At 43.8% G+C, this 13,935-nt stretch overlaps 1 protein-coding gene across 1 annotated transcript in view; it reads right to left on the bottom strand.

Moving 5' to 3' along the window:
- HEPHL1 (hephaestin like 1) overlaps positions 1-13,935 on the bottom strand; it is a 93,515-nt gene that overhangs the window by 75,546 nt on the left and 4,034 nt on the right. Inside the window, exon 2 of the mRNA XM_024255657.2 lies at positions 19-263. Coding sequence (XP_024111425.2) covers positions 19-263 — 245 coding nt within the window. The remainder of the gene's footprint in view (positions 1-18; positions 264-13,935) is intronic.

The raw sequence follows: 13,935 nt of genomic DNA, 5'->3' as shown, positions 1-13,935 counted from the left end.
TAAAGGATTGATATTTACCTTCTGAATCTTTGTTGTAGAAAACGCCATGTGGATGCAGAGAGTAAGGTCGAGAAGCAAAGTTCTTTAAATGAATGACAATCACATCACCCACTTCAGCCCTCAAGATGGGGCCCAGGAATCCAAGCCAGGGAGGTTTGGGGATCTCTATGGAGTAGGTTCCATCCGTGAAGTGTCTGTAAACAGCCTTTTTGTAAATACTGCCTATCCTGTTGGGCCCTCTTTCAAGAAATAAGGTTGCAAGTCTAAAAGTAAGAAGAAAAACATTTTTAATTGAAATGAAAAGAGAAGCCCTAATAGCTTACCATTAGGAGTTTATAAAGTATTGCATGTATGACCTCTCATTTGGTGTTCACTATAAGCTGCAACCTCTGTAGGGCTGGGAAGATTATCCTCAATTTACTAATGTGGAAATGAGATTCAGCAATTAAGTGGCAAGCCAAAGGGCACAAGCAGTATTCACAATCAAACTAAAACAAATCCAAAGAACTCTAAAGCCACACTACAAATTTGCCCCTTTCCACTCAACATGTTCCCCTTTGCTTTTTCATTTAACTAACACTCATTGCACATTTACTGCATTCCCAGCCTGTGACTAGATGGTGTACAAAAGTTTGTAATCAAATAACGGGCTTAGATGATTAAGTGTCAAGTGAATGGTTGATACAACAGATACAGGCTCAACATTTCTAGGAACGTAATAGTTCAGGGAGGCCAGGCATAGTGGTCCACACCTGTAATCCCAGCAATGGGAGGCCAAGGCAGGCAGATCTCTTGAGCCTAGGAGTTTGAGACCAGCCTTGGCAACATAGTGAGACCCTGTTTCTGCAAACAAACAAACAAAAAAGCTGGGCATGGTGGTGGGCCGCCTGTAGTCCTAGCTACCTGATATGCTGAGGCTGGAAGATCACTCAAGCCTGGGAAATTAAGGCTGCAGTGAGCCATGATCGTGCCAGCCTGGGTGACAGATCAAGACTCTGTCTTAAAAAAAAATAGCCAGGTGTAGTGGCTCATGCCTGTAATCCCACTTTGGGAGGCTAAGGTGGGAGGATCACTTGAGCCTGGGAAGTTAAGGCTCTGGTGAGCCAAGATCGCACCACTGCACTCTAGCCTGGATGACAGAGCAAGATCCTGTCTCAAAAAAAAAAATATATATATGGTTTGGAGAAGGAAAAAATTGTTGTGGGTACAAGAGGTCAGACAATTGCAAGAATTAAGGAGAAGTAGGATATAACAAAAAGGAAAAGTGAGGACACTAAGCGGGACAACAGATGTACAGTGAGAAGGAAGCAGTGCAGACGGAATGGGAAAAGCAGGTTATAGGCTGGTGCACAGGTCTAGGAAGTGAGGAGTGAGAGATAAGGATGCAGGTAAGTTCCGGAGATAGACTGACAAGTTTAATTCCGGGTTGGAGAATTTAAAATTTATCTTGGAAGCACTGAGACTCACTGAGGTTTTTCACAAAATGGGTGACATAATAATCATGTGTTCAAGGACCCTTCTATGGCAGTGGTGTGCAAGTTTTAGAGGAGTTGAGGAAAAGGCAGAGCAAAGTTAAGGAGCAGAGAGACTGTTATGAGACCAGAAGGGGGTGGTGCAATAGAAGAAAAGGGGTGGACATGAGAAAAACAGAATTCTAAGACTTGAGATGACCAGATGCCCTCCTGGGGACCTAGACATAGGGCAGACTCAGTCCCTGGTGTCTGGAAGCCTGAAACAATAGCACCACTTGGGAGTTGCCTGACAATCTTCTCCTGGAGAGGTGAAGCCCCCTTCCCCATTCTCAGTCTATTTGCTTGGCTTGAAGCTCCCATCCTAGTTCCAGCTCCATAAATACTGGCTTCTGCTTGAGCAAAAGCTCCACCACTCCTGGGTGCAGCCATCCCAATGTAGCTGTGTCCCTTTTGGGGGCAAGAGGCCACATCTTACTCTGAGACACACTTCTGCAAGTGTCTGTGCATTTATTCTCTCTCAGTTATCCAACAAACATTAATTATACCAAGCCCTGCCCTCAGTACCAGGCATATGGAGGAAAAAAGACAAAGCCCCTGCCTTGAAGGAGCCCCTATTCTGGAATGGAGAGTTATGAGAACACAGATTATGTTCTGGGACATCTAATCTGGAGTCAAAGATAAGTCAGGGGAAGTTTCCTTAAGGAAGTAATGCTTCAGTATACTCTCGAACAATGAAGAGTTACTCAAGAAAAAAAAATAGAAAAAGTTGATGTAGAAGACATGTTAAAGTTTTGGCAACTCGGCACACACACTCCACTCTTTGAGGAGTGAGGAGTGTGCCCAGAGTGGGAGAGCACACCTTTCCCCCTCTCATTCTCTGTGCTTCGGATGGGGTTCCATCCGCCAGCCCCACTAATGGAGCAAGTGCCTCAGCCTAGCCCATGAGCACGCCAAGTTTCTCTAATAAGCTGTTGTTAGGGCAGGACTTGTGATCCAGACCTGGCCAATTGATATCATTCATCCCCCAGCCAGCCTACCCTGGGCCACCATGATTAGTTCAGGGACAGCCACAGAGTGTCTGGTTGGTTAAATCTGAGAAAATCTAGGGACTTGTGAAGGATCTCTTTCTTGTGTACTTGGAAGTGGGACATGAGTCTGGAGCTTCAGGTAACCATAGGAGGAAGTCTGTCTGAGAGTTGTTTGTTCCTCTAATCTCTTAAATTTGGCTATTGACTTTTTCCCCTCTAATCAATGCCTACTTGTTTTCATCATCGTATGACTATTTCTTTTCATTTTTTCTGTTTTTATTTTATTGTACTTTCTATTCTTTTACTCAGTTCCAAGAATTCAATCATTCATATAATTTATTCAAAAAATGTGTTAAGCACGTATCAGGTATCATGGAGCACTTCTCTTTTCTACTTTTCTGTGGCCCTAATAATTTTTTCCGTTTTTCATTTCTTTCCCAATCGTTTCCAAAGAAAACCTATCCCAGCCCTTCCCAAAGGAATTACTATCTAACAGAGTATTCAATCCCCCTATTCTGCGCCAGAATGAGCAATTCATGCAGTTTTGTTCATTCCAGGTCCACAGTGAGTGTCAGGGTAAATCTAAGATGGGTAGAACAGTTGGATCTAGAAGACTCTAGAAACTCTGTTCTATGGCATTGGAGCCTGAAAAGTTGTGAGATGACTCAAGTCTCACAAATTCCTCTAGAGTGTCCTGCACCAACTCTTCCCATCCCTCACCCCTCTCAGCATAGGGCACAATGATCCTCTTTGAGTCTTCTCTCCTTTCTCCAAGTCAGAATCCTAGGCAGATACCTTGGTCAGGCACCCTTGTCTAGTCCCAAGCCCCAGCCTCAGACATCAGCAGGTGGAGCTATAAACTCATAGACCCTTGGGGTTCAGCCTTTAACTGTACCTCATTTGAATTCCTATTCTGTCCAGAGACAGACCCAGGGAGAGTGCTCCTTCTGAGGTGGACATATTTCCTGGACCAGAATATATAAAATTTATACTCATGTATGACTGTGTCGCCCTAACAAAATAAGCCCTTAAGGGCTTCCATGAACTTCAGGCATTTCAGTGGTGGTATAAAAGGAAAGTAATAAATAAAATTAAATTTAAAAGAGACTATCATGACCACTCTGGAGGGGGACCAACAGGAAGGCTCTGCCTGCCTTTGTCATAGGCTCTAGCTGCCCCTATCACCCCAAATGACCCCTTTAAGAACTCTCCCAGGATATACCTAATGTAAATGATGAGTTAATGGGTGCAGCACACCAACATGGCACATGTATACATATGTAACAAACCTGCACATTGTGCACATGTACCCTAGAACTTAAAGTATAATAAAAAATTTTTAAAAAAAGGAACTCTCCCAGAAGATCCCACAGGCGTCACCTCTGTTTCAGTCTTGGGTAAGCTTGAAAGCCATTCTGCTGACTTTCAACAAGTACAGATTAAGGATTTATAGCATGCAAAGTACTGGGCTAGATGTTGTTTTGAGTACAATAATAAAAAAGCTACAATCTCTAAATAAGTAGGTTTGTAGTCAAGAGGAAGGAACAAAGCCATTGTTACCTGCACAAACGAAACTGCTAAGAATTGTAGGAAAAGAATATGTTATGGGAATTTAGGACAGAGGGAGAAACACCTCAATACCTTACTCAAGTAGAAGGAAGAGCTTGAGAAAGGTATCCAGGTGAGAGAATTAGAGGTCAGTTCAGGAAATCACAGGCAGCTTTATAGGACCAGAAAATTTGATAAGAGTGAAACTGTGGAGAAATTTGAGTGCTTGGCTAAGACATTTATATGTAATTGTATCTTCAACTAAGAGCCACTGAAGATTCTTAAACAGATGTATTTGACAAGATCTGTGTCTTAGGAAGACAATTTTGGAAGGATCCTATATCTGATTCCTCTTCAACATACCTGCCCACATGATTTTTCTCATCTGCTTCTGCTCACTGGATCAAGCCCCTTCCTTACCTTCCACCTCTGAACACTGAGTCATTTCAACTGTATGCTCACCAGGGCTCTGTTTAACTTCATTCCTGATTTGGGGGATGTTATTCCTTGGTATCTGATTCAGCTGGGCCTCCTACTCCCAGTGGCCCAGGGTGGCATCTGCTTGCCTGTCTAGTCTGGGACTTTCTTTGTGAAGTTTTATTATCTTTCTTTACTTAAATGTCATCTTTTCTGCATTGCTCTCACTTCTTTCTGACAACGGGCAGACCTGCTGACAAATGGGGTTTACAGCCACATTCCTTTGTTGATATAGTCACACCAGGTCTGATAGCCTTTGTATTAAATAATGAATCTTTGTTAGCTTCATTAAGGTTGGGAAAAACACTATAGATCAAAAAGATAAAGAGATATTTTCAGGGCTTCATCTTCATTTCCTCAAAGAGATGATCACATTAGTATACAGTGACTCAGGCACTCCTACTTCAAAGCAGTCCTACTTCAAAGCTCCTAAGCAGTCTTAATAATAAATGGTGACTTTGCCCACCCTGCAGACTTTTCAGGATGATGGAGCTAGAGATTAACATATTGAGCAGCCTGGAATCCATCCCTGCATGGAGCAGAAGATGGGAACCACCCTAGAAGGTAGAAGAATCACTTAGGCAGATGGAGGAAAGGACATCTGAGTCAAGCTGGGGAGAAGGATCCACAGGTTCAAATCAAAGCAGAAAAAGTCCTCTTTGAAGCAAAAGCTTTTCTCTCCAACCTCATTTCCTCCCTCTTTGCCCCAACTCCCAGGTCCCCATGCTTCTGCCAGATCAGACACTCCCTTCTTGGTACACACCATGTCCTTTCAGCATTTTAAGACTTCTGCACATTCTTTTTCCTGGGCCTCAATGGTCTTCTTCATTCTCTACCTGCCAAGCACCCTTTGAGGTAGATTTACACTGTTCCTCTTTTCCTCCTGTCTACATACACAGTGCTCTGTTCATGTGCTAATAATGGTACTCACCAAAGCGTGTTACAGTGAGATATGCACATCTCTGGTTTGTGAGCTCATTGAAGACAATATCCCTTTAAACATCGTTTTTGTTCCTAAGTCCCAGCAACTCATCTGGCAGAGTTGGTGTTTAATGGCTTTGGCACTTAAACAAACCAGTGTGAGTTTGTCCCCATATCGGCAAGCTAAAGCTGGGATGGTGTTGCAAACTCTATTTGCTGAAAAGCATAGGTTGCAATATTTGAATACCCTCTAGGTCCAGGATAGCCAATAGATTTTATCTTGTGCACCAAATCTGATTGGTGGTAATTGCTTAGAAAACAAGTCGAGGTTGAGTTCAATGAGAGAAGAACGCCATGATCCACACTAGATGTTCGCTGTGGATATGAGGGTGGGGGCACTCCAAGCACATAGTTGCTCTTCTTACCCTACACAAATGGCCAGGCCACACAGTGCTCCAGAGTCTTTGGGTCCTCTCTACACCTGGATGACATCATATCTTACTACTGGGAGAAAACACACTGAGTTGTTTAGATCTGAGACCCAGCCGCTCTCAGAAATTCAACATGTGACCTTGTTACCAGCAGCAAATTGATATGGGCCTGCAGCAACCTCAATCCCTGCCTCCTCAGAAGAAAGAATTCAATTCAACTAAGGGGCATAAGGCAGAAGGAGAGACTGAGGCAAGTTTTAGAGCAGGAATGAAAGTTTATTAAAAAGCTTTAGAGTAGGAACAAAAGGAAGGAAAGTACCCTTGGAAAAGGGCCAAGCAGGCGACTTGAAAAACAAATGCGCAGTTTGACCTTTTGACTTGGGGTTTTATATATTGCTATACTTCTGGGCTCTTGTGACCCTTCTCCCCTGATTCTTACCTTGGCATGAGTTGTCCATATGTGCAGTGGCCTGCTAGCACTTGGGAGATGAGCATGTGCAGTGTGTTTACTGGAGCTGTACACATGCTCACGTGAGGCATTCTTCCCTTACCGGTGGAATGTCCCTGGAAGGTCGTATACCAGTTAAACTCCGCCATTTTGCCCCTCAGTGCACTTGCTTGAGCCCATTTGCCCAGCTCCTGAGATCTTATCAGGAAGCTGCTGATCACCAGTTTTAGGTTTTTTCTATCTATAGGGAGACTGCCTTTCCCTGGCACTGACTGTGACCAATTATTACTTTGGAGAGACAGTTAACAATCACCTGATGGTTACCTGACATTCCTGGTCAGGCAGACCCCTCTCCTGCCCTGCTCATGCCTGACTAGCTACCTACTATAACAACCTTATAGGTTTCAGTTTGCTGGGTATGCCTCCCAAAGACTGTTGGGACCTGCTAACAAATGGGGTTTACAGCCACCTTGACATTTTCTAATTTGTAAACTGAAGCTTACGGCATAGCAAAATTAAAAAGAAAATAATTTAAAGAGAGCACAGCAAGGTTTAAAAGTCAAGCTAAAAAGTGATTATCACTCCAGCTCTCTAACCAGCTGAGGTATCCAGCCTGCCCCAGACCACGTAATAAAATTATAAGCCAGGTCAAACCCACCAGCAACAAAGCCTCTTTTAATGAAGCAGGCCTTGGCCTCGGAGGCTGGAGAATCCCCCAGGGTTTTCAGCTGAGCCAGATTAAGGGGTAGAGCAGCTGGGTCTCAGATCTAAAGGCCACTGGAACATCACTGAGGAGCTGGAAGCATTTCAGGGTGGATAAAATTCACTGGAAATGACATTGAAGTTGGAGAAAATTGCAACCTGTGGAACTTCTGTGGGGTAAGCACTGTATGTCATTGGAAAGTAGGCTTTGATTAGCTGTTTGAGATGGGGTTTGGGAGGTGGGTGAAGACACCCCAAAGGTTATGCTCGAATACTAACAGGTGGCCACAAAAATCTATTCCAAGGAGAATTGGTCCAGTGAACTGTAGAGTGGACTGTTTTTGGCTTGAAGCCAAAGGGAGGTAAGAATGGCCATCACCAGACCACTTTCTCCTCTCCTTAGTACTCAGCCTCTCCTATAGATGAAGGAGATCCGTGCTATTTATCTGCCCAGAGCACCCGATTATTAACCTTCCCAGGGTTAACCCTATCCCACCCTTGATGTGGAGTCCGAGGTCAGGAGGAGGTCCTGGGACAAGAAGGAACCCATGGGTTTAGACCCCCGATGGAGAAGCCAGAGATGGGCCTGACTAGAGAAGAACCCCAGGAATCACAGGGCAAGACCTCCCAGAGGCAGCAATGTTCTCTGTCCCCCAATTACTAGGTTCAGCTTCCAATCCAAACAGTGTGATCAAGACAGGAATCCTGTTTAAAAAATTAGAGAATGATTTTGATAGCAAAAGCCTGGAAAGACCAAAATGTTCTTCAACTGGCAGCTGGGTAAATAAATGACGGCATTCATGCCACATACCCATAAGAAAAGAATAAGGTGGTCTACAGGTGCTGATATGGCATGATCACCAAGATACTAATAAAAAAAAAAAAGCAAATTGCAGAGCTGTATGTATTCTCCCATTTGTGTGTGTGTGTGTGTGTGTGTGTGTGTGTGTGTGTTTAACAATGCACATTTACCTATATGCAAAGAATACATCTGGAAAGTGACCAGGGAAACAAAGTGTAGCCTCCAGACTATGAGACTGAAGCCACAGATGGGAGGGAGGACGCATGAGAAGTTTATTTTCACTCATCCTCTTTTATACTGTTGTAGGGGGAGGGGCGGTTACTCTGTACCTACAAATTCAATTCTAAAAACAAGCTCACATTTTATTGAAAAAAAGGAAGACCCAGGCTGTTTGGCCACCAAGGGGCCAAAATTCTCTTGCATGCCTTCTATTTCTAAAAACAAAGCTGCCACAACAAAGGGTGTTGTTGGATTGAGTTCTGATCTGCAAGGGGATTGGCCTCTGGAGCAGAGAGCATGGCATCTGCTCACTATCCCTGCTCAACTTCTGGCTTGCCAACTCTCCTCTCAGGCATTGAGGCTGAAGTCTTGGGCCCATCTATGAACATTCTGGGTCTCTTGTATCCAAGCATCCACTAAGCCTGCATGTGTCTACCCAGGAGCAAGAGTTAGCCCTCTCCCACTCTAGAAGGCAAAGACTTACATTTCCCTGTGCAAGAGAATGGGATATAAAAGTTGGGATGCCTGACCCTGGACCCTTATAATAGAGGCTGTTGCATTTCTCAGACTTGCTTGCAACTTGGAATAGTCATGTGCCATAATTCTAGCCAATCAGATGTAAGCAGAAGTCACTCAATGATACTTCTCCAGGTGTAGCTGGAAGACACCCTTTTTATCCTCTTCCCTTTATTCATGCCTGAAATGTAGACATGATTACTGGAGCTCCAGCAGCCATCTTGAGATAATGAGGAAGAGGGTCACACCCTAGGGATGGTCAAGTGAAAGCCAAAAGGAACCTGGGACCCAGATGATTGCCAATCTCTGGCTGTCTTTAATGTAAGCAATAATAATAAATCTTTAATCGATTTAAACCACTTCTGTTTTTCAGGATTCTGTTAAAGAGTAGCTGAATACAACTCCTGATTGAACAAGATGTGCAAAAGGAGAAGGAAGAGGAAGAGGCAGAGGAAAAACTGAGTCATCCCCAAGCTTGCTAAGAAGCCTCAGAGTTGCCCAGTTTTATAGCTGACAATGGGTCACCCAGTAAGGTGGTACAGCAAGGATTAGATTCAGAATCCCTGGTATGCTCTCTGGGTTCAGCCTGATGGGTAAAAATCTATAATACAAAACTATTATTCATAGGACCTTATCATTCCAACAGGCCCTACAGGGAAGGATGGACATTGGACTCTACTTCTCCACCCTGTTCTCCCACTGCACACATGAAGACACAAAAGTATACCCACATGCAAATGCTTGTGGAGCACACATGCTCACATCTTCACATATGTACTGCTGCTTTTAATCTACTAAGAGGTGCTGACCCCACCTCTGCCCAAGACCTTTCTCCATCACCTCCACAAGACCAGGTCTTACCATGAGTTGTCTGGCAAAGGCACCAAATAAGAGGCAAAATAAGTATCAGGAGGGGCAGTGAAGTGTTTGCTGAGTCCCTGTAGGGACTGGAGCACTTATATATGCTTCATATTTTGGCACTGAGTTATACATTGACTATTTTTCATATTCCTGGACACATATCAGTCTTATCACCTATACAGCCAATAGTCACCCCAACGGGGGATTGGGTTTTCTAAAGCAGTGGTTCCCAAATATCCATCCATGTACCACTTGCATCAGAATCATTTGGAACATTTGCCAAATTTTTATTCTCAGGCCCCACTTCAGGGCAATGGAATCAGACTTTCTACTGGCAAGACCATGGCATCTGTATTTTTTCCTAAGATCACAAAATGATTACTGTAGTAGAACTTTTTAGAGCTTACGTATTCTAATTTTTCTTTCCTCCTAACCGAAGAAGACCACAATGATTCTGCTTTTGCAAGTTAGATGGGCCATAGTGTTCCGGCAAATTTGCTGTGAGTGGAAATGCCATGTGTCACTTCTGGGTGGGGGCATTTAATTATTATTGCAAGACCCTTTCTTCCTCTGCTGCGGGAGGAGCCTCCTGCTCAGACAGTGAAGAGAACCCATAGCTTCCTCCTTGTCCCAGGACTTCTTCCCCTGCACTGACTCCACATCAAGAGCAGGACAGGGTTGACCCATGAAGGTGCCCTAGGAAGATACTTAACACAAAACAAAAACTATAGTAACTATTTGATAAAAATCTGTTGAGGCTGGGTGTGGTGGCTCACACCTAATCCCAGCACTTTGGGAGGCCAAGGTGGGAGGATCACTTGAGGCTAGGAGTTTAAGACCAGCCTGGGCAATATAGTGAGATCCTATACTTTTTTAACAAATAGGAAAAAAAACTTGAAAGTAAAAAAAGAAGTAGGAAGGGATAGAAATAAGAGAAAGAGAAAGTACTTTGTTTTAGTGTCTACACAGCAAACCACCCATTGAGAACATATTATGCATTTGTAATAGTAGAACAGAAACTCCAGCTCATTTGAGTTCTATAAAATGCAAATTTGCCCAAGAAACAAAGTAAGGAAGTAACTTCAAGGGAGCCATCCCCATGAAGCAGCCTCCAATTTAAATGGAGTATATTTGTTAGAATGTCACATTGGTGAGCCGTCTGTTGTTTATCGCGTAGCCATGGCGAGGGGCTGAGCAATCACTATCCCTCAAGATTTTCAATCTGCATTCTAACATCTTGACTCAAGCTAAGGAGGTGTCTACTTCCTGCTGCAAAGGAATCCAGTGGGGCCAGGAAGGTTAACATTAGCAACTGCCTTAAAGACAAGACGGCGACTTGGAACATTACATTGCCAGTGCCTGAGGCCAATCCTGTGGAGGGAGATATCTTCCAAAAGCAGAGGAGATTAATCATTATCAAAACAAACCTGCCCTTGGGAATCCCCTACACAGTACAGAGTTGGACTTCCAGGTTAGATTCTCAGGAGTTCGTAGCCTGCAGGGGTGTAAACCACACCAGCAATCCCATGACCTCTGCATCTTTTAGAGGGATGTTTTCTGATAGCTTCCTTGGAGCAATTGCTGATCATCTACTATGTCTGGGACATAAAACTAGAAGCTGGGGCCAAGATGTATTAATCTCAGTCCCTGCATGCAAGAGTTTTACCATCTAGTTGGGAAACAAAACATGCATTTGACAATAAACACACAGTTTTACAATGTTAACTGCCAACTCTACTGTCCAGAGCCCACATGTCTGTGGAGAGGGCAGGGAAATATAGGATGAAGATAAACTGCAAAATAACGTTAGCAGAGAGGTGTGGTCAGAGCCAACATGTGAGATCATAAGAGTCACAATAAGGACAAGAAATATTGTTTGAGCTTGAGAAGGAACGTTCTTCACCAAGGAGAAAAAAAGACGAAATTGAGACAAGTGTCACTTGGCAAAAGGAAGGGTGGAGACAGAGATTGCACATTCAATTTGGTGAAGCTGCACCCTCCCTATTAGATTAATAATTTTTAATACCATCTGGATGATGTGCTTCTATACGCATTATTCTTTCACTCTGGGTCCCCTGGCACCACCTATGTCTTGGGTCCTTCCTTTTCACTCTTCATTTCCACAGAAGCCCTTCATATACAAGGTGTGTTCAAAACAAATGACATGATGAGGGGGAATGAAAACGAGCTTGAATCCCAACTCTCTCACTTGCTGGTTGTGAAATGGGGATGAGACTTAACCTCTCTGAACCAGTTTCCTCTGCTGTAAACTGGTGACCATGGTAGAGCTATCATAAGGATTCAATGAGAAGAGGTGTGGAGCCCCACACACAGCAACTGGGAGAGTGGTGCTGAATCAATGACAGTTATGATTATTTCTGGTAAAGCGTAAAGCTTTGTTAGAAAAGAGGAAAATGTGATCAGCCAAGGTCTTTCCCCCAGGGCTCCTGCTCTCCAAAGAGCCCCGTGAGACAGCAGAGCTACCATGAGAGCTGATCAAGTGCTCTCAACAGGCAGGCACTGTGTCTGAGTATGTGCAGATCCTAAGTTCCAAATATAACTTCGCAGTCCTCATCTGCAGAAACTTATTGGAAAAATGGGTCTTTGCAGATGTGATTAAGTTAAGGATCTTGAGATGGGGAGATCATCCTGGATTAGCTGGGTGGGCCCTAAACGCCATCAAAAGTGTCCTTATAAGTAAGAGGCAAAGATAGGCTAGACACACACAGAGAAGAAGACGATATGAAAATGGAGGCAGAGATAAGAGTGATGCAGCCACAGCCAAGGTATGCTGGCAGATACCAGAACCTGGAAGAGTCAAGGAATGGCCCCTCCCTTAGAACCTCCAGAGGCAGTGTGGCCCTGCCAACACATTCAGTTCAGACATCTGGCCTCCAAAACTGGGGAAGAATAAATTGCTGCTGTTTGAAGCCACCTAGTTTGTGGTAATTTGTTACAGCAGCCACAGGAAACTAATACACCCTCAAAGCAAGTACTATCACTATCCCTATTTTACTGATGAGAAAACTGAGGCAAAGAGAGATTGAATTACTCACCCATAAAGTGGGGCAAGAATTCTAAACATGACAGTTGATGCCAGAGCCCCATACTTTACCAGCAAACTGGACTGCATTGGCATCTCCCTCAGACCAAGGCTGGGATACACTTGGCTGGGGAAATCCTCCCGATGCCCCCTGATCTCCCTCCCAGGGACAGAAGATTGGTCACCCCACTTCATGGTATGCTAACCTTTTAAAGCAATGCCTGGAGCATAGTAAATACTCAGCGACACTTAGCTAACTTATTATACTGTCAATGAGTTATCTTTCAGGTCCTGCTAACCAGGCTTTGGGGGACCATCATATGGAGGTGGGAAAAACAAGATGGGGACTAAGAGGATGCCTGTGAATCATGGAAAACAGGAGAGAACTGAGGTAGGGGAGGGTAGCAGGGACTGCCAGCTGCCTTGCAATATTCATGCTCCCCTTCTTTCTTAGTGTCAGAGGCAAATTCTATCTTTATTCAGGCATAAAAGCACACAGCTGAAAGGTTATATTTTTTCAAGTCCTCTTTGTGGCTATGAGTATCCAATGAGATGTAAGTAAAATTGGTTGGGTAGGGTTTCAATGAGAACCCTTTAAAAGGCTGATGCAGCAAAAATCGTTCTGCTTCTACCTTTTGCCTTTCTCTCTTTCTTCCTGGAATATAGACACGATGGCTGGAGATCCAGCAGCAATCTTGTGACCATGAATGTGCTTGAGGAGGGAAACCACAAAGGGTTTAAAGCACATAGGCTAAGGATGATGGATCAGAAATACAGAAAGCCCCTGAGATCCTGTTATACCATCTATCCCACCAGCCTTGGACTGCCCACTTCCGGATTCTTCTACAAATGAATACAAAATCCTAATTTGTTAAAGACATTATACTCCAGTCTCTAGTGGCAGCCAGAAACAATCACTTACTGATATAGGGTATAACAGCAGCTCCAAGAGATTCATATGGCATCAGTCTAAACAAAATATTTTTGGTGCTGATAAGACAGAAGTTGAAATTTGAAAGTTACCATTTGTTTAGACCATGCACTAACCAGATGATATTCTTTTCTTTATTTCAAAGCTCACAAAAACCTCTGTCTCCTCCCTGCTTCCCCTCAGTTGGTCCTTCTTTCAGATAGATGTGTGTGTTCTCTCTCACACCCATCCTAGGGCCTGTTTCTTAGAATACTCAAAGCCCCTTGCCGTACATTGGGCTGATGCAGTGATGTGGCTGGGTCAACTAACAGACTCTACAAAAATGGGGTTTGAGCAGTGGCTAGCCTCACTTATGTTCAAGCGCAGTTCCACCCATGAGTTAGCATCCATGAAAACCCTGCATTTCACTGGAAAGAAAAAGGCTTTATGTGTGTTGATGGCCTAATGAGGTCTATGGTGAGAGCTGTGGCTTTAAATAAGATGACCCCACCCTACTTCCATTAAAGATCAGGCTTTACCACCAAACACACAACTTA

This window comes from Pongo abelii, chromosome 9 (genome assembly GCF_028885655.2).
Source record: "Pongo abelii isolate AG06213 chromosome 9, NHGRI_mPonAbe1-v2.0_pri, whole genome shotgun sequence".
Taxonomy (NCBI): Eukaryota; Metazoa; Chordata; class Mammalia; order Primates; family Hominidae; genus Pongo; species Pongo abelii.
Note: the sequence above shows the minus strand (reverse complement) of the source record. Positions and strands in the feature narration are given on the sequence as shown.